The sequence below is a fragment of the Dendrobates tinctorius genome, unplaced genomic scaffold (assembly GCF_039654945.1).
Source record: "Dendrobates tinctorius isolate UK_male_01 unplaced genomic scaffold, ASM3965494v1 ptg000116l, whole genome shotgun sequence".
Taxonomy (NCBI): domain Eukaryota; kingdom Metazoa; phylum Chordata; class Amphibia; order Anura; family Dendrobatidae; genus Dendrobates; species Dendrobates tinctorius.
The window spans coordinates 44,529,933-44,552,148 of record NW_027361784.1 but is presented as its reverse complement, the minus strand read 5'-3'; the positions used below and the strand labels follow the sequence as shown (position 1 = coordinate 44,552,148).

Below are 22,216 nucleotides of genomic sequence, written 5' to 3'. Positions count from 1 at the left end.
AAAAAAGTAAAAAAATATATTGCAAAAATTGCATGAAGGTAGTAATGATAGTAATAATAAGGGTATTTAGTTAACATAATTTTGATCAAAATAATGTAGAAGCCATCCCGCCACGTCACGGCAACCCTTGTGGGACAGTCCTAACTCTTGTATTTAAAACCTTTCCACTTGTCAAGTGACGTAAATGTGAACAAGGACAGAGGGACTGAACCACCAGTAATAGTATAGGCCAGACAGGATGGATTTTCCAACTCAGAAACAGGGCGGTCACACCCTTATATGCACAGAATGCACAATGAAACAAATGAGAAACTGGGTCTGAGCAGAAAAAGTAAATTAATGTGCATGCAAAATGTAATTGCATATGAACACATGACCTTTACACAGAGAAAACCAAAAGCAAAACACAAAACAAATATCCTGGAATAAAAAAGTAAAAAAATATATTGCAAAAATTGCATGAAGGTAGTAATAATAGTAATAATAGGATATTTGTTTTGTGTTTTGCTTTTGGTTTTCTCTGTGTAAAGGTCATGTGTTCATATGCAATTACATTTTGCATGCACATTAATTTACTTTTTCTGCTCAGACCCAGTTTCTCAGTTTCTCAGTATTTGGTCAGTATTTTACATCAGTATTTGTAAGCCAAAACCAGGAGTGGGTGATAAATACAGAAGTGCTGACATGTTTCACTTTACCTCTGATTGTTCCGCTTCTGATTTTGGCTACTGAAGTAGAATACTGATCGAATACTGAACGTGGCAGCAAAAACTGGAATTATGGGTACAGAGACAAAGAATGGCAATATAATATACAGTAATATATATAATATTTATGAACTAATATAACTAGTTCGGAATGTAAAGCGTATGGGGGAAAGTTTCTCCAAACTTTGTTAACATTATTGTAACTTTTGTTACCTGCAGTACCACTGATCACCACTTCCACTGGACATATTCTCCACAGGCAAACATGCAACAGCGCCCCCATTTAATATTTCTTTGCCATCTGTGAAATAAGTTAAAAAGAGACTTATAAAGAAACAGACTTATGAGCTCTACAGCTTTATAGTTTTGTAGCAGTGTTGCCGTTGGAAATGGCAAAATTCTTACTTAGTGTAAATTAAGGGCCATATTTAAGTTTTACCCCTTTTCTGTACTGATTGGTGCAAACTACTTCTGTGTAATATGTATTTATAGTCAGTTCTCATCCTTTGCCATTGTTGCAGTGACACCTGCTGGTCAGATGAAGTAGTGCATTATAAAAGGAGCAAAACTTTGAATGTTCCCATCATCAGTATCTCTCAGAAAATTCTTGTTTGTGCAAAAAATTTGGAAAACACGTTATTTATGGTTACACGATGGCGCCACCTACAGGTTGTGCCTGGTATAGCAGAATAAAGCTGAGATGTAATACCAGAAATGGCCACTGGGCAAAGGTAGTGCTGTTTCTGGATATTGGTTGCTTTTATTGCGGTTTTTCACCATTGAGATCAAAGAACCTCAGGGTAAGTTAAAACAATGCTGCATTGATAAGTATCTGAAGGCGGAATAAATAAAATCTATGGTTTGAATTCTTTGCCTGTGTGGATTGGATGGGTGGTTACCGACATCCAGTGAGAATTTCATGCCAATAGCACCTTTAGAAATAGATTTTCTTAGAAAATTGGTGACGTCTTCAATACTTTCTATATATATATATATATATATATATATATATATATATATATACATAAAAGCAATTGCACAAGTTTAATACCGCCATGAAGAATTATGTCGCCAGGTCATTTTTATCAGATAATGAATGCTATAAGACTAAAACTCCAAAAAAAAAAATATACAAGAATTGAATTATTATTATTTTTTTTATCATTTCCTACCATTTTTGTCACGTATGTGATGCAGGAAAATGAATTTAGTAGTTAAAAGCTACAATCCGACCTGCAAGAAAAATAAAAACCCTCCTACAGGAGGGGAAAAAAAACGAAGGACGGAATAACAAAAGAACAAAAAGGAAAAATTGTCTAAATGGAAAAGTTTGAAAAAAGTTCAAAAGTTTGTAAATAACAAAAGAAAATAAGAGAGAAAATATTGAAGAAAATAAACAGATAAATGATTAAGAAAATAGTGAAGGAAATAAACAGATAGTGAAATTTTTGTGTTAATAGGAGGAGGGCAGAACGCGCGTCGTGGGCCGCATACAGACGGGGACAGCTGCGCTGCTGCCGCTCCTTTAATGCGACCCTTGGAAATAGCTCCTGGTTCTGGTGTGTGCCAGCTGACGATATCGGCTCGGCTGCCAGCCGGCTATTTAGTCCCTGGAACAGAAGTCATCGGCTCATTATCTGAACTGATGTTATACTTTCAATCAGAGTAATTTTCTCCCGTCTCTGGCAAGTTGTAGCGAAGGGAGTCATTACAGGCGTAAGTGGCGGTTATTTGAAGCGCTCGCTAATTGAGCCTTTGCGGAAAGTTTCCTTCGTACGTCAGGTTGTCGTACTGTACGAATAATCCCCGAGCGGAGAGAGGTTTAATCGAAAACTCTAAAAATACCCAATAATGAAGAGCGTCTCGCTGGAAATATCTAACGCGGTGAGGAGCCGGAAAATTAAAGGGATTCTCCGTCTCCGGCCTCGTGACTTCTCTGTGTAAAATATGTTGCTATTTTTTCAAGGTTTCTGCTTGCTTTCAGCAAATGGAAACATTGCGGCTTTCAGGCATGTATACTGAGCTAAAAAATAGTTTTGCAATTGGGTTTTATAAAAACAAAAAAATTGCACTCTTTGGTTTCAAGAAAGTGCAAACTCTCCAGTAGGACCCTCAGAATGAGCTCACTGACTGATTCTCAGTTTGCTCATTCTGCAGCTAGCAATAGACAGTGAAGCACAGTGGCTGTAAAAAGTAAACACGTGCAAAAAATATTTTTTTTGCCCAAAGTACATGCATTTAAGTAAAAAATAACATTGTCCCCAAAAGTGGACAACCCCTTTAATCCTCCAGTAAGGAGGAAAGTCACTGTACTGAACCCTGCAGCTGTGTGAGTAGGACCAGATCAATGTGGGTTTTTTTTTATTTTGGCCATCCGCACAAAGTAAATATCTGTTTCTGAAAATTCAACCATTGCTCTGAAATCAATTAATTAGTATTTTGAACTAAAAATAATTTGTACAACTTTTTTTTTGCTGAATAATTTAATTGAGAATCAGTCCGTGAGCTTGTCATAGGAGAGAGCTGGAAACTCTTTAATTTCTCTTTTCCTGATTTTTCCTGTTCTGATTTATGAGGACCGACCGCATCAAAGTTGAGCTGAACTTTAATGTGGTCATAAATCTACCATTTATTAGAAAAAGGTAGATGAAAGATACACACTATAAAAAAAAACACTCACTCACAGATTCTTAGTTAACTCATTTGGCAACCAGAGGAAACAAAAACACCTGTAAATGCTGAATTGTGCACCGTATTTATTGAACCCCAATTGGCAAATGTATTGTTTAGCTAAAAAGACATGCATTTAAGTAAAAAAAAAAATTCATTCATTGGGAAACATGATGGGGGCACTGTACGCCCCTACAAACGTTAGATAAGTTTTTACTCTTTTATGATATTTTTATGCACCCCTGGGTGTGAGAAATTCCAATCTTGCATGTCAAAAGTGGCACGAGCCTTAATAGAAGAAGTGCGGTGCACGCTCTCTGGAGCAGGATGTTGCTCACTCAGCCCCAGCGATCGTGTAAGTGAGAGCTAAGGCCTGTTTCACACATCAGTTTTTTCCCATCAGTCAAGATCCCGCAATTTGTGTAAAAAACGGATCCGCCAAAAAAGGGGCGGATCCGTTTTTTACACCCATAGACTTACATTATTGGCGGATCCTGACTGACGATCGTCCGTCACACCCGTTATTGTACGGATCCGCCAAGATTTTAGCGGCTCCCGGGCGGATGAGACGGACCCTGCAACTTTTTTGCAGTGACTGTCCACTATTTTCACTCCGGGAGGCAATTTAACCCTTGACTACCATCCCGGGAGCCGCTAAAATCTCTCTCTCTCTCTCCGCGGACATCTCTGCTATGCCGCAAGACCATGCGAGATCGCGCCGATATCTGCAATGCCGCGAGATCGCGCCGATATCTTCTCACGGCCATCTCTGCAATGCCGCGAGATCGCGCCGGTATCTTCTCGCTGCCATCTCTGCAACCGGGAGCGGGTTCCTTTAAATTCTATCCTTCCCCGGATCCGTCCATCAGCCACTCAGGTGACACCCGTTGCTGTCAGTCCGCCTGCGGATCCGTTTTCCGCTATTTTGGCGGATTTCGACTGACCTTAAAAACTGATGTGTGAAACAGGCCTAATCAGGCTCAAGTATCTGCCAACAAGTGAGGAATTCCGGATACGTGTCATATCAAACGTTAGGCTCTGTAAAATCTATCATTGGGTATAAATGATCTTTATTTTGTCTCATTTTTCTTTTTTTACAGACGTCCTTTGTCCAAATGTGAAGGTCGAAGGCGATCGTTTCCGACACAAGAACGGAGAAAAGGATGAAATTCCAGGTAAAAAAAAAATATTTTAGTATTTTCAGCTTTCAAATTGGACGCACGACATTAGTTGTTAATTGTTGAAATACCTTTACCTCTCTAAGGCCGGGGTCAGACTTGCGAGAAACTGTGACGAGTCTCGCACCTCAATACCCGGCACTGCCGCCGGCACTCGGGACCGGAGCGCTCAGCTGGGTAGAAATACATGCAGCAGAACGCTCCGGTCCCGAGTGCCGGCGGCAGTGCCGGGTATTGAGGTGCGAGACTCTTCCCAATTTCTCGCAAGTCTGACCCCGGCCTAAGGGATTCTGACATTGTTTTTTTTGTGACATATTGTACTTTATGTTAAATTTTGAAATGTTTTAATTTCATTTATATAAAAAAAAGAAGAAATTTAAAAAAAAAAATTGGAAAATAAGAAAGCGGACTTGTCAACAAGTTAAAAGTGCCCAGTTTTTTTATTTTATTTTATTCCAGCTATTTCTCAATTCCAGCATGTTTTTTATGACTTTTTTTCAATACAGTGATAGAAGCCTTTTGTTTAATGCTCATTTTTGTGGTCTTTATAAGGGGACATGGTTTACGGGATCCTCGGGGGCATGTCTTTAGGCTGTTCTGCAGTATTACCAAGAGAGCAACGCCCCAAGAAAGATTCAGCACTAAATAAAAGTCAACATATCTCTGAAACTGTATGGCAAATAAAAAAAAAAGTTCTGCAGTGGAAATAAAATAAATAAAAGCAAAATGTGGTCATTTTTTTTATCTGCTGAAGGTCCTATGTAAGAATTAACAGGTTTACTCTCAGTTGGCATATTTTTTTAATTCTTTTTCTTTGATCTTTTAAAAGTTACAAAAATTTATACATTTAAAATAATTTTTTAAAAGGTTTCAAGAAATTTTCAAAAATCCACTTTTTTTATCCCCTTCAACCTCTGACAGCGGCATTTCATATTCTGTGGCGGGGGAGCGCTTCTTTCCTCACTCCCCACGTGATCGCAGGGTGCTGCCAGGTTGTCATGACAGTCGGGGGTTCCTTGATGACCCTCGCGCCTGTCATTATGGTCCTCCTGTGAAAGCCAGCATGTGGTCGGCAGTCATAGGAGATTGGGATTTCCACTATACATCACCGTGCTGATGCACTGCCATGTATAGTACAAGTGCCAAGACAATTGCAGCTTCAAGTCCCCTAAGGGGACTATTAAATATAGTGAAAAGTGAAAAAAAGTCTTTAAAAATATTAATAAAATGAAAAAAGAACACAAAAGTTAAAATCACCCCCTTTTCACCCATTAAAGATAAAATAATTTAAAAATTTCACATATTTGGTATTACCGCGTTCATTAAAGTCCAGTTTATTACAATATAGAGCAAAATTAATCCAATGAGATAACGGCGTAACGAGAAAAAATATCGAAAAGTCGGAATTACATTTCTTTGGCTGCAACAACATTGCAAGGTGAAAGAAGAAACCCCTTCCCACTCCAAACAACTTAGATGCTGCAATCACTATTAACTGTAGCATTTAAGGGATTACTTTTGAGACTGATTGGGTGAAAAAGAGCTTCCTGCTTTTCTCAATCCCTTATATGCTTTTGAATGAGACATCTAAGGGATTACTTCTGAGGCTGATGAGGTGAAAGAAGAAGCGTCTTCCTTCTCTCAACCACTTAGATGCTGCAATCGCTGTTGACTGTAGCATCTATGGCATTACTTTTGAGGCTGTTAAAATAAAAGAAGGAGGCCCCTTCCCTCTCTCAACCACTTAGATGCTGCAGTTGCTATTAACTATTGCATATAAGGGATTACTTCTGAGACTGATGAGGTGAAAGACGAAGCCCTTTCCTTCTCTCAACCATTTAGATGCTGCAATCGCTATTGACTATTGCATCTAAGGAATTACTACTGTGGCTGATGATGAGGTCAAAGAAGAAGCTCCTTCTCTCTCAACCATTTAGCTGCTGCAATTGCTATTAACTACAGCATCTATGTGATTACTTTTGAGGCTGTTGGAATAAAAGAAGGCGACCCCCTTCCCTCCCTCAACCACTTAGATGCTGCAATTGCTATTAACTATAGAATCTAAGGGATAACTACTGAGGCTGATGGTGAGGTCAAAGAAGAAGCTTCTTTCATCTTTTAACCATTTAGATGCTGCAATCGCTATTGACTATAGCATTTTAGGGATTACTTTTGAGGTTGTTGGAATAAAATATGGAGACCTCTTCACTCTGTCAACCCCTTAGATGCTGCAATTGCTAGTACCTACAGAATCTAAGAGATTACTTTTAAAGCTGCTGGAATAAAAGATGGAAATCTCTCCATCTCTCAACCACTTAGTTGCCATGATCGCTATTGACCACAGTATCTAAGACATTACTTGTGAGGTGAGGCTGATACAGGGAACCCCCTAATTCCCCCGACTTAGATGTCATGATTGCTATTGACAGTGATCCACGTATGAAGGAAGGAACCTTTCATCATGAGTGTTCCCTTTTAAGAATGGTAATTTGTTGTAAGTAATTAATCGCTGGATTACAAATTACACTAATGATTGTCAGTGGTGTAACGTCGGTGATATATTACGTATTACCTCTAATTGTGAAAGTCACAGATAATCTGTCCTCAGATACGAGACTGACGTGAGTCACGGCCATCTCACTCCTTCATTACAGTCAATATTACAAAGCGGAGGATATAATAGGACTCCGGGGCCCCTGATCGTGACTTCTTACAAATTTGTCTAAATGTTTCTCAGCGGTGGTTTTGATGTGAATTATGCGACTGTGGATTACTTCCAGAATCATCAAACAGCAGGAACAAAAATCATATTTTTTTTCTCTTATTCAGAGACTATAAATAGTAAATAAACCATCTGGACCGTAGTAAATCGCTCTCTGCCGTTTAATAGGGTGAATGTAACAGCGAAAATTTAGAGTTTGATACAGAATTCCTGCAGAGATGACGCAGTCATACGGATATACCGTACATCTCTGCACATAGGAGATGATGAGATGTTCTTCACATGCTCTGATATCTGGACCCCAGTGCCCATGGCATGATTTGTGGGGGCCGGGGGAAAACATGGAATTTGCCTAATTTGTCAGGAAAGTGCAAAATGGACAGTAATACTATTATGAAATTGCTTAACTGAAAGCAACACTTTAACCATATTACCATACAGTGCTAATGCTGCCATATAGTGAACTTACATATTACTGCCATATAGTGAACTTACATATTACTGCCATACAGTGAACATACATATTACTGCCATATACTGAACTTACATAATACTGACATATAGTGAACTTACTTAAAACTGCTTTATAGTGAAATTACATAATGTCATACAGGGAACTTACATAATACTGCCATATAGTGAACTTTGATATTACTGCCATATAGTGAAATTACATAATACTGCCATACAGTGAACTTACATAACGCCATGTATTGAACTTACTTAATACTGCCATATACTGAACTTACTTAATGTCATAGAGAGAGCTTACATAATACTGCCATATAGTAAACTTGGATAATACTGCCATATAGTGAAGTTACATAATACTGACATATAGTGAACTTACTTAATGTCATAGAGAGAGCTTACATAATACTGCCATATAGTAAACTTGGATAATACTGCCATATAGTGAAGTTACATAATACTGACATATAGTGAACTTACTTAATGCTACCATATTGTGAACTTACCTATTACTGCCATATAGTGAACTTTCATAATTCTGCCATGTAGTGAACTTATATAATGCCATATAATGAACTTGCATAGTATCGCCATATAGTGAACTTACATAATGCCATATAGTGAATTTACATTATACTGACATACAGTGAACTTACATAATGCCATTTAGTGAACTTACATAATACTGACATATAGTGAACTTGCATAATACTGCCATATAGTGAACTTACATAATGCCATATAGTGAACTTACATTATACTGACATACAGTGAATACATATTAGGAAAATACCATGCTCATATAATAAAGTAATGCTGCCATTTATCACTCACATATAATACTGCCTTATAATACATATTAATACAATGTAATAAAAGTATCATACAGAGCTCATAAAATACTGCCATATAGTGCTTCAATGAAATGTCATATAGAGTGGACAGTGAAGCATCACAGAACACTTGCATAAAATGAAGGCATAAAAGGACTATTTAGTGGCCACATAATACTGCCATGTAGTTCTTATATAGCAATGCCATATAATGAAGAAGCAATATTACCATAACATATCCATGTCATGTAGTGAGGACATTCAAGTATTTTAAAGCACTTATAGAATTCTGCCATAAAGTGAAAAGTGAAAACATAACAGTAAAGTACAGCATAATGCCCATATAATGCTGTCTAATAACAATTACATATAAATGCCACATAATAAAGACATAATAGTATAATACCGTGCTCATACAATACTGCAACATGCTTGCGAAAATGTCACATAGCGAGGATAATGAAGCATGAGGCAGTACTTAAATAAGATGCCATATTGTGAAGACATACTGTACAGTACAGACCAAAAGTTTGGACACACCTTCTCATTCAAAGAGTTTTCTTTATTTTCATGACTATGAAAATTGTAGATTCACTCTGAAGGTATCGAAACTATGAATTACCACATGTGGAATTATATAATAAAAGTGTGAAACAACTGAAAATATGTCTTATATTCTAGGTTCTTCAAAGTAGCAACCGTTTGCTTTGATTACTGCTTTGCACACTCTTGGCATTCTCTTGATGAGCTTCAAGAGGTAGTCACCGGAAATGGTCTTCCAACAGTCTTGAAGGGGTTCCCAGAGATGCTTAGCACTTGTTGGCCCTTTTGCCTTCACTCTGCGTTCCAGCTCACCCCCAAACCATCTCGATTGGGTTCAGGTCTGGTGACAGAGGTGGCCAGGTCATCTGGCGTAGCACCCCATCACGCTGCTTCTTGGTCAAATAGCCCTTACACAGCCTGGAGGTGTGTCTGGGGTCATTGTCCTGTTGAAAAATAAATGATGGTCCAACTAAACGCAAACCGGATGGAATAGCATGCCGCTGCACGATGCTGTGGTAGCCATGCTGGTTCAGTATGCCTTCAATTTTGAATAAATCCCCAACAGTGTCACCAGCAAAGCACCCCCCACACCATCACACCTCCTCCTCCATGCTTCATGGTGGGAACTAGGCACGTAGAGTCCATCCGTTCACCTTTTCTGCATCGCACAAAGACACGGTGGTTGGAACCAAAGATCTCAAATTCGGACTCATCAGACCAAAGCACAGAATTCCACTGGTCTAATGTCCATTCCTTGTGTTCCTTTAGCCCAAACAAGTCTCTTCTGCTTGTGGCCTGTCCTTAGCAGTGGTCTCCTGGCAGCTATTTTCCCATGAAGGCCTGCTGCACAAAGTCTCCTCTTAACAGTTGTTGTAGAGATGTCTGCTGCTAGAACTCTGTGTGGCATTGACCTGGTCTCTAATCTGAGCTGCTGTTAACCTGTGATTTCTGAGGCTGGTGACTCGGATGAACTTATCCTCCGCAGCAGAGGTGACTCTTGGTCTTCCTTTCCTGGGGCGGTCCTCATGTGAGCAAGTTTCTTTGTAGCGTTGATGGTTTTTGCCACTGCACTTGGGGACACTTTCAAACTATTCCCAGTTTTTCGGACTGACTGACCTTCATTTCTTAAAGTAATGATGGCCACTTGTTTTTCTTTACTCAGCTTCTTTTTTCTTGCCATAATACAAATTCTAACAGTCTATTCAGTAGGACTATCAGCTGTGTATCCACCAGACTTCTGCACAACACAACTGATGGCCCCAACCCCATTTATAAGGCAAGAAATCCCTTTTATTAAACCTGACAGGGCACACCTGTGAAGTGAAAACCATTTCCGGTGACTACCTCTTGAAGCTCATCAAGAGAATGCCAAGAGTGTGCAAAGCAGAAATCAAAGCAAAAGGTGGCTACTTTGAAGATCCTAGAATATAAGACATATTTTCAGTTGTTTCACACTTTTTTGTTAATTATATAATTCCACATGTGATAATTCATAGTTTCGATACCTTCAGAGTGAATCTACAATTTTCATAGTCATGAAAATAAAGAAAACTCCTTGAATGAGAAGGTGTGTCCAAACTTTTTGTCTGTACCGTAAGTGCTCTGTTCAGTGGCCACATAATACGGCTATATAGTGGTAAAGTAATAGTGTCATTTAATGACGACTTAACAGTATCATAAGACGCCCTATTAATTCTTCCACGTAGTGCCCACACAAAATGTCATGAAGTGAGGTGTTATTATTCATTACTTACATAATAAGGCCATAAAGTAAAGACACATCACTGCCATATAGTGTCCATCTACAGTAATATTGCCATAAAATATTGCCATGAAGTGAAGACATAACAGTATTATACAGTACTCATACTGCCTTATAGTACACACATAATAAAGACGTAACAATATCATACAGAGCTCATGTAATGCTCATGCAGTAACACTATGCAATAAAAAGCCGGCAGATGAATCATAGAATGGTAGAGTTGGAAGGGACCTCCTGGGCCATCTGGTCCAACCCCCTGCTCAAAGCAGGATTCGCTAAATCATCCCAGTCAGATGTCCGTCCTGCCTCTGTTTGAAGACTTCCATTGAAGGAGAACTCACCACTTCTCGTGGCCGCCTGTTCCACTCATTGATCACTTTAACTGTCAAAAAGTTTTTTCTAATATCTAATCTGTGTCTCCACCCATTCAGTTTCATCCCATTGCTTCTAGTCTTTCCTTGTGCAAATGAGAATAAAGTTGATCCTTCTACAATGTGACAGCCCTTGAGATATTTGTAGACAGCTATTAAGTCTCCTCTCAGTCTTCTCTTTTGCAAACTAAACATTCCCAAATCCTGCAACCTTTCCTCATAAGACAGGGTTTGCAGATCGGTCACCATTCTGGTCGCTCTTTTCTGAACTTGCTCCAGTTTGTTGATGTCTTTTTTAAAATGTGGTGCCCAAAACTGGACACAATATTCCAGATGAGGTCTGACCAAAGAGGAGTAGAGGGAAATAATGACTTCACGTGATCTAGACTGTATGCTTCTGTTAATACATCCTAGAATTGCATTTGCCTTTCTTGCTGCTGCATCACACTGTTGACTCATATTCAGTCTGTGATCTATTAGTATACCTAAGTCTTTTTGTAAACACTGTACAAAGCATAGCTCACAGATCCATGCGCTAGTTAGCTGCCGCTGCCGGGTACTGCAGGTCAGCTTTTATTCATGGCCATAAAATTTGTGTACAGCTCCTAAAATGTATATTTTTTTATGTATGTATTTATTTATTTTTTTACAGATACTCAAAATCATCCTCGGCACTAGTAAATACAGACCTCGTGCAAAATTCACAAAAACTAAAAGTTCTTTCCCAAAAATTAAGTTTTGCTTGCAATACCCTGTCTGACCACGTGGTGTGCTGTTGAGCATCTTTCATGAGTGCGCTATAAATGACAAATCATACATAATCTAAACCATTACAGCACCGCCTAGTGGCAGAAATATTTAGTACAAGCTGCTCTGCTATTTGTACCATTGGTCCGTCATCTCCCAGCAAGAGTCCAGAACACTAGAGCATTGCTCTTCAGAGTCTTCAGTACTATGAATTATTTAGTATGAACCCAGTAGATGTTCCCGGCCATTATCCCAGCCATTCCATGAGCACTGAGGAATAAAAATAGATCAATGGCAATTAGAAAGTTTTCCTTTAAAGATATATTTTAATTATCTGGACATTAATTCAGTTTTGCATAAACCACAAAATATATATGAAAAAGATCCTCAGTCCTCAGTGCTGGAACCGGAGAGTCCCATGACTTATGGTGGCACCCATTCCTTGCATATTACATCCGCTAATAGGACATAATATTGGTAAATGAGTAATATCCATATACATTGTGGGTAAGTGACCTTCTCAGAAGGGCAGAGGTCGTGACCTCTAATTCATTAGGAAGAGAAAGAAACGCTGCCCTGGAGCGAAGATCAGACAATAGATAATTGTTGTGTTCAGGATAGATTGGAAAACGTTGTTATATGCTAAGTATAATGGAGGGAGATAGATAGATAGATAGATAGATAGATAGATAGATAGATAGAATGAATGAATAGATAAATACTCACGTGGTCAAAATTGTTGGCACCCCTCATTTAAAAACTCACAATGGTGACAGAAATAACTTGAATCTGACAAAAGTAATAATAAATCAAAAATCTATGAAAATGAACAAATAGAAGTCAGACATTGCTTTTCAGCCATGCAGCCACAGAATTTAAAAAAAAAATAAAACTCATGAAATATAGGCCTGGACAGAAATGATGGTCCTCTTAACTTAATATTTTGTTGCAGAATCTTTTGAGGTAATCGCTGCAATCAAACGATTCCTGTAACTGTCAATGAGACTTCTGCACCTCTCGACAGGTATTTTGGCCAATCCTCAAGAACAAACTGCTCCAGTTGTCTCGTGTTTGAAGGTTGCCTTTTCCAGACGGCATGTCTCAGCTCTTTCCAATGATGCTCAATTGGATTTAGGTCAGGGCTCATAGAAGGACACTTCAGAACAGTCCAATGTTTTCTCTTAGCCATTCTTGGGTGTTTTTAGCTGTGTGTTTGGAGTCATTATCCTGTTGCCAAACCCATGACCTGCGACTGAGACCAATCTTTCTGACACTGGGCAGCACATTTCTCTCTAGAATCCTTTGATAGTCTTGAGATTTCATTGTACCTAGCACAGATTCTAGACACCCTGTGCCAAGTACAGTAAAGCATCCGCAGAGCATAACAGAGCCTCCACCATGTTTCACAGTAGGGACAGTGTTATTTTCTTGATATGCTTCAGTTTTCCATCTGTGAACATAGAGCTGATGTGTCTTGCAAAAAGTTCCTTTTTTTGTCTCATTTGTCCATAGGACATTCTCCCAGAAGCTTTGTGGCTTGTCAACCTGTAATTTGACAAATTCCAGTCTGGCTTTTTAATTATTTTTTTCCAACAATGGTGTCCTCCTTGGTCGTCTTCCATGAAGTCCACTTTGGCTTATACAACGACAGATGGTGCGATCTGACACTGATGTTCCTTGAGCTTGAAGTTCACCTTTAATCTGGTTAGAAGTTTTTCTGGGCTCTTTTTTATCATTCGTATTATCCGTCTCTTTGATTTGTCATCAATTTTCCTCCTGCGGCCACGTCCAGGGAGGTCGGCTACAGTCCCATGGAGCTTACATTTCTGAATAATATGTGTAACTGTAGTCACAAGAACATCAAGCTGCTTGGAGATGGTCTTATAACTTTTACCTTTTAACATGTTTGTCTATAATTTTCTTTCTGATCTCCTGAGACAACTCTTTCCTTCGCTTCCTCTGCTCCATGTTGAGTGTGATACACACCATGTCACCACACAGCACAGTGAGGATCTGTAGCCTCTATACAGGCCACTCACTGATTCCAGGATTGTAGACACCTGTGATGCTAATTAGTGGACACACCGTGATTTAACATGTCCCTCTTGTCACATTATTTTCAGGGGTGCCATCATTTCTCTCCAGGCCTATTTTCATGAGTATTAGTTTTCAAAAAAAACTCTGTGGAAGCATGGTTGAAAGGCAATGTCTGACTTTCATTTGTTCATTTTCATACATTTTTGTTTTATTATTACTTTTGTCAAATTCGAGTTATTTTTGTCATCGATGTGGGCTTTTCTGTCATTAAATGAGGGGTGCCAACAATTTTGACCACGTGTGTAGATCGTGTGAGGGGTTGACTTGCTAGTTTATTTTAGACAGCATAAACTTCAGCAGGGTTCAGGAAAAACAGACAGAGCCGTTCTGACATAACGGTAAAACAAAACCAAAGGTAACGTTTAACAGAGTCCTTGCCCTGCAGGCAACATGCAGAGCGTCCTTAGCTCCTCCAGGAGCTACGTGGGAGTTCCACCTTTCCCAGCACGCCACACCCACTGAATCTCATGGCCAGGTATTTAAAACCTCATGTGATGATCACATGACCTTGACATCACACAGGTCCTGTCAGGGCTCTGCAGGTGGAGATACGGTGGACCTCCTCCCACCAGCTCTATGAAGGTCCTCTAAAACCAGACCATAACATAACTTAACCCTCTAAACACATAGCGTGCTGGAGGAAAACTATTCTGGTTCTACATCACTGACGCTTATATGTGCAGTGACACATATCTCCTTTCATACACTGTGCCAGTGATCCTAATAGATAGATAATAGGTAGACAGATAGAGCCTTGCAAAACTGGTACTGGCATGTACCTTTGAGGCTTTGAGCCATATACACACTTGTGCTTCTTTTTACTATTTTTTTAAGATTTAAAACACATGTGACATGCACAAAAGTGAACAGGGCGGTTGGACAGTGTTCACACCACCTAAAGACTGAAACACAAAGAAAAAACACAGTATGACAAACGTGCATGAATACTCTGTTGCAAAAAATATATAACAGTAAACAGCAAGTGCTAGTAAAAAGATGATAACAAAAACTGGGTATTTAGTTGATACATTTTTTGCAAAAAATGTATACTAAGCCACTCCACCAACGTCACGGTATACCCTTCTCGGAGCAGTCCTATCTAATGTATTTAAAACCTGATCATGTGAACAATACCTACTGTATATGAGCAGGATTCAGAAAGGCGCTTCCTGATGTGGGCACGCTGTGCAAGATGGCTCTTTATGTGCATGTCATTCAAGAGAGGGGCGTCTTGCACAGTGTGCCCACATCAGGAAGCGCCTTTCTGAATCCTGCTCATATAGGTACTGTTCACATGATCAGGTTTTAAATACATTAGATAGGACTGCTCCGAGATGGTTATACCGTGACGTGGTGGAGTGGCTTAGTATACATTTTTTGCAAAACACGTATCAACTAATTGCCCTGTTTTTGTTATCATTTTTTTTACTAGCACTTGCTGTTTACTGTTATATATTTTTTGCAACAGAGTATTTTTGCACGTTTGTCATACTGTGTTTTTTCTTTGTATTTTTTTTTAAGATAGATAGATAATAGATAGATAGGTTTAATGTAATCATATAGGTGAAACAGTGAAAATACAACACAAAGAAGAAGTCCTAGAATGATGGAAGTCACAACATGGAGATGTTACTGATCAATGAAAATAATGGAAGCAAATTTTTCAAAGCAACTTGATCTGTTCAGTCTGGAGTATGAGCCATGTGCAGAAATCCCGACACTTCCAGCCTCGGCTGCTATCGGTGAGGTTAATAATGGTTGTCTGAGGAAGGTTCTGCACCGAATGCACTTGGGCAAATCATCAAGATCTGCTGCTGTGTAATCACTGACTAATGATGTCCCGGATATGCTCAATGGGAGACCAGTCTGGAGATGCTGTAGGCTATGGTGGCACGTTTAGACCATGTAGGCTGATCACAGCAGCACGAACAACAAGTGGCATGGTCTTGTGTTGAAAAAAGGCTACTGGGACACATTCACATTCCCTAGAGAAGACCTCTCTATGGTATTGCCGCTGTGGATTGCCTCTAGTTTTGCTCTGCACTATGATAGTCTGTGAGAATTGAAGTGTGAGGTCCAGGCAACAGTTGTAGCCGGACAATACAAAAAAATCTCCAAAACATAATTAATTAACTAGTTATGGCGCAATTTCCACCCTTTTTTTTTTTTTACAAGATTGCATTGAAGCAGCGACTCGTATACATATGAGAAAAAACGGAGAAATAGAGTCTATGCTAATTTACAAAAATACAAAATTTTATTTATCATAAAATATGACATAGAATATTAGAATATGCCAAAGCACAATATAGTGAGTATTTATGAGCAGAGAAAATTATGAAAGAATAAATACATATCATTCAGTGACCTGAGTACCCTAGATCATAGCATAGGTGCTCTACTCCCACATTGAAGACATGTAGGGCAAAAAACTGCCACTAGTGGTGCTAGTCTCCTCTGGGCAGTTATAACCCAAGCCGTAAGTAAAGTGCATAGTGCAACCCAGGTATTCAGAATTCCCAATACGTAAACTTAAAGTGTTGTGCGCTTCAGACCAATAGTGTCAATAACTAAGGTCTTAATCAAAGCTATGGGAACGCTGGATTAAGGGGGACAGGGAAACTGTATCCAGAGGTATAAAAGAGTGCAATGGTACATAGCAAGAAAACAGCGGTTAGATTAGTAGCTACACAACATATACTGGTAATTACCCATCATGCTTCAAATCGTGGGGGCAGAAGACACGGAACAGATGTAGCCGGACGTCTGGCTCATGGTCAATGTCATGCAGGGCCGGCCCGAACGTATAGGCGAACTAGGCGGCCGCCTAGGGCGCCGACCCAAAGGGGGCGCCAGAGAAAAAATAGAAAAAAATTATAAAAAATCTTTTCAAAAGGCAAAAAGTTTTAGGATGGAAGGAAAAGTGTACATATTTAAGGGCAAATATGACGCAAGAGAGGTTGGTTGGGTTGGCAACAATTTCGATAGAATCTGAAGTTGCTAAACAAATTAATCTCGGTGACTTAGTGTCATCCTTTTAAAAAAAAAAGGCAAGGAAACAAAAATTTTAATTACCTATGGTCGTTTTTGTTTTGTGTTATTGATTACTTTGTATATATTTGTCCTATACAACTTCTGAGAAGATTTAAGAGTTAGGAGAGAGTTAATTAATCATTGTTGTTGTGGTTTATTTTGCTCCTAAAATTATATACCAAGTTTTCATCTACTGCCAAGAATAGTAGGGGCGCAACAAAATAGTTTTGCCTAGGGCGCCGTAATCTCTCGGGCCGGCCCTGATGTCATGCAAACACTTTCTGATGATGTGGGGTGGCATGATGTATGGTAGCCGGACTCCTCTGTCCTTCACTCCATGTGCACTAGTAGCTCGGTGCTACATTAATTTGGTAGTGGAACCAGTGGTGCGGCCATTTTTCCAAAGTCCTAGGAGATGTCTTTCAACACTATAATGCCTGGCAGCATTCAACGGTAGAACATTCCTTGGATGACCATTAATAACCTCAATGATAGCAACCGAGGCTGTGCATGCAGAGAATTGTGGGTGTGGCGCTCTTATTTGATAGTGAATAAATTGAGATATTTTGAAAATTTCTATTTTCCATCATTTACATATCATTTTTCCTTATAGAGACTGATAAACCAGCGTAAGGAGACTTATAGGCCATGCAATGATCCCCTGGGAAATTTAATTTGCAAATATCCTCTTCAGATTGTAAACAGGGAACTTTTCTCTAGATCCATCTAATGCATGGAGTCGTCCTAAAAATCAATGCATGAGAATAAGAAGCCAAACCAGAGATTTCATTTGCAGACACATGTTTTTGGGTAGTTGCCCCTCATCAGTTCAAAGCATTGCACAGTGCAGCCTATACAGTCATGGCCAAAAGTATTGACACCCCTGCAATTCTGTCAGGTAATATTCAGTTTCTTCCTGAAAATGATTGCAAACACAAATTCTTTGGTATTATTATCTTCATTTAATTTGTCTTAAATGAAAAAACACAAAAGAGAATGAAGCAAAAAGCAAAACATTGATCATTTCACACAAAACTCCAAAAATGGGCCGGACAAAAGTATTGGCACCCTCAGCCTAATACTTGGTTGCACAACCTTTATCCAAAATAACTGCGACCAACCGCTTCCGGTAACCATCAATGAGTTTTTTACAATGCTCTGCTGGAATTTTAGACCATTCTTCTTTGGCAAACTACTCCAGGTCCCTGATATTTGAAGGGTGCCTTCTCCAAACTGCCATTTTTAGTTCTCTCCACAGGTGTTCTATGGGATTCAGGTCTGGACTCATTGCTGGCCACCTTAGAAGTCTCCAGTGCTTTCTCTCAAACCATTTTCTAGTGCTTTTTGAAGTCTGTTTTGGGTTATTGTCATGCTGGAAGACCTATGACCTCTGAGGTAGACCCAGCTTTCTCACACTGGGCCCTACATTATGCTGCAAGATTTGTTGGTAGTCTTCTGACTTCATAATGTCATGCACACGGTCAAGCAGTCCAGTGCCAGAGGCAGCAAAGCAACCCCAAAACATCAGGGAACCTCCGCCATGTTTGACTGTAGGGACCGTGTACTTTTCTTTGAATGCCTCTTTTTTCTCCTGTAAACTCTATGTTGATGCTTTTGCCCTAAAAGCTCTACTTTTGTCTCATCTGACCAGAGAACATTCTTCCAAAATGTTTTAGGCTTTTTCAGGTAAGTTTTGGCAAACTCCAGCCTGGCTTTTTTATGTCTCGGGGTAAGAAGTGGGGTCTTCCTCGGTCTCCTACCATACAGTCCCTTTTCATTCAGATGCCGACGGATAGTACGGGTTGACACCGTTGTACCCTCGGACTGCAGGGCAGCTTGAACTTGTTTGGATGTTAGTGGAGGTTCTTTATCCAACATCCGCACAATCTTGCCTTGAAATCTCTTGTCAATTTTTCTTTTCCGGCCACATCTAGGGAGGTTAGCCACAGTGCCATGGGCTTTAAATTTCTTGATGACACTGCGCACGGTAGACACAGGAACATTCAGGTCTTTGGAGATGGACTTGTAGCCTTGAGATTGCTCATGCTTCCTCACAATTTGGTTTCTCATGTCCTCAGACAGTTCTTTGGTCTTCTTTCTTTTCTCCATGCTCAATGTGGTACACACAAGGACACAGGACAGAGGTTGAGTCAACTTTAATCCATGTCAACTGGCTGCAAGTGTGATTTAGTTATTGCCAACACCTGTTAGGTGCCACAGGTAAGTTACAGGTGCTGTTAATTACACAAATTAGAGAAGCATCACATGATTTTTCGCACAGTGCCAATACTTTTGTCCACCCTCTTTTTTATGTTTGGTGTGGAATTATATCCAATTTGGCTTTAGGACAATTCTTTTTGTGTTTTTTCATTTAAGACAAATTAAATGATGATAATAATACCAAAGAATTTGTGTTTGCAATCATTTTCAGGAAGAAACTGAGTATTATCTGACAGAATTGCAGGGGTGTCAATACTTTTGGCCATGACTGTAAGTCATCAAATGCAAGCTTGGCTTTCTATACCAAAAAGAACCTCTTAGACCCTAATCAAAGTGTGATGTGAGTCACTATAGTAATAATAAGTCCCCAAAAATGGAGAGCGAGACTACTATAATAGATAGTAATGTAATACTTCTTACTGGATACATAAAGGGAGGTCAAACAATCCGAGGTCAGGTCCAGGAAATGGCGCAGTATAACAAAGGGAAGTCTGAAACAAAATCCAATTAACGAGCCGAAGGTCAGGAAAACCAGAAAGACAAGATAGTTTACAGGGAGCAGGCACAAGAGAAGTCAGGTCACAAGCAAAGTGTTAGGCGTCGGATTTCTGCGTTTACTCTGCAGGGATCCAGACCCTCACATTCTGCAGTCTCCTGCTGTTTATCCACTGTAGAGGAGATTTCAGAGGAGATTGCCTTGCAGCAAATCTCTCCTGAGGCTAAGTCCTTCTGCCCTCCTACTGAACATGCTCATGGGACGATCTCCCATTGGAGATCGGGAGTCATGTGCTCAGGTCCTGCTCCAGATCTCATTGGTCCATCTCAGAGATCTGGAGGCTTGCAGAAGGTCCTGGCTGTTATAAAGGCGCGCGTGGCTGTTCCGCCATGCGCTAGTATAGACTTACTTGCTGCTGTGTGTATGAGGACGGATGTATGATTCTGGTGAATGACTCATTATAAAACCCCTTCCCTCTAATATTACGTATGTGGTTAGGGACTGAGTTAGAATCAGCGCCAGCGCTCCTCTGCTGCAACATTCACAGCTGCTAGCGTCTGACATTGCGCTTGCGTCATAGCTTTGTCGTTTAGCGGCAGTGTCCATGCCGCGCCACTGTAGCAGCCCACCTTAGCATCTGCAGCTGCGACGTCGCACACACGGTAGGTCTAGACGGACGTAGTGCCGCCATCTTGGGCTACTCCTGTGACCTGATACTGTGTTTGTATTTATACTGAGTATTGTGACCTCAACAGGCTCAGTCTGTGTATTTGTGTTTATTTGGCATCTCTGTGACTTCACAGATATTGCTCTGCGCACCTGGGTGACAATTGACCCTGTGCGCATTTCCGCCATATTGCTCCTACCACCACTTAGCAGCGGTTATAACACCTACTGCACGGTGGACCCCGAGAGGCGAACGCACTTTATTATTATTTTTATTTAGTGCGTTCCGCCGTTCCTAACACAAAGGGTCAGAGTCCGGGAAGAGAATCAAATCAAGCTGGGTCAGATGCAGAGCACAGAGTGATCAGACTTACACATGCAACAGCAAGTGTACGATTGACACAGAGTGAGGGATCAAGCATGCTTAAGTGGAAGACTAATCAAGGAAAGTGAACACAGATGATGCAGCACAAACCCAGCACAACCCCTACACAAACTAACACATCAGACAGGCACAGAGTGGAGATCGTGACACAAAGAACTCTCATCCAGCTAAATTAGACCTCCTGCTTTGCACTGATGTAGAGCAAACGCCCTGAAACACAAATCTGTAAATGGAATTTTTGGTATGGCTTCTTAACCTGAGTCATGTGGCGAAAAGAGAAACAGAAAAAATTCTGAAAAACATGGCTTGTCTTTTCTTTTAACCACTCAGTCACATTTATATAAATTAGGCTGAATCGCATTTACAGACACAGACCATGTACAGGGATAGAGCCAGTTCTAGAAGGAAAAAAAACATATTCGGCAACGTCACCCTCATTGTTATATTGCTATTGCTCGGGTTAGTACCACAGCCACGAATAGTCTGCCGGTAGGCACTGATCCACCTCGCAGAGATCCAGCACCACCACTCTGGCAGTGCAGAGATGGTCTTGTGTCTTCTTGTTGTAATTTTGGATTGTGAAATAATCTGTTCTCCTCTATCCTGTGACAGGTTTTGACCTCATGGAGTTATTCAACATAAAAGATGTCATCGGGGGGAGAGAGCCTGGGGTTCAGAGCTCCTACGTGCGTCTAGGGACGTTCCCCATTGTCCAGAGAACGGAGTGAGTCCACCATCCAGTAACTTATGGCTATGAGAGATTTATATGGCAGTTGAGGTTCATATTTTTGTTTTCAGGTGTTCAACTCAATGTCAGGTCCCATAGCAACCAGTTCCAGCTCAATGTCAGTTGGTTAGGCGCCATAGCAACTAGTTCCGGCTCAAAGTCAGTTGGTTAGGCCACATAGCAACTAGTTCCAGCTCAATGTCAGTTGCTTAGGTGCCATAGCAACTAGTTCCAGCTCAATGTCAGTTGGTTAGGCCCCATAGCAACTAGTTCCAGCTCAATGTCAGTTGGTTAGGCGCCGTAGCAACTAGTTTCTCTCTGGTTGCTCAGATCTTTAGCTCAATGTCAGTCCAGTTATTGTCAGTTAGGAGCCTTAGAAACCAGTTCATCTCGGGTTACTCGGTCGTTTAGCTCAATGTCAGTTAGATTCCATAGCTCATATATGGTTGCTCAGGTTTTCAGATAAATGTCAGTTAGGAGCCATACTAAAGGCAGGAAGGAGCAAAAAAGGATAGAACTATCTATGAACACCCCTATCGCTGCCACCTTGGTGCTACTGCCAAGCCCAACGGAGACCATGACTTT

The 22,216-nt window shown here is 40.2% G+C and overlaps 1 protein-coding gene across 1 annotated transcript in view; it reads left to right on the top strand.

Annotated features, from left to right (window-relative positions):
• COL22A1 (collagen type XXII alpha 1 chain) overlaps nt 1–22,216 on the top strand; it is a 608,111-nt gene that overhangs the window by 165,151 nt on the left and 420,744 nt on the right. The window contains exons 4-5 of the mRNA XM_073590381.1: nt 4,478–4,552; nt 21,517–21,628. Coding sequence (XP_073446482.1) covers nt 4,478–4,552; nt 21,517–21,628 — 187 coding nt within the window. The remainder of the gene's footprint in view (nt 1–4,477; nt 4,553–21,516; nt 21,629–22,216) is intronic.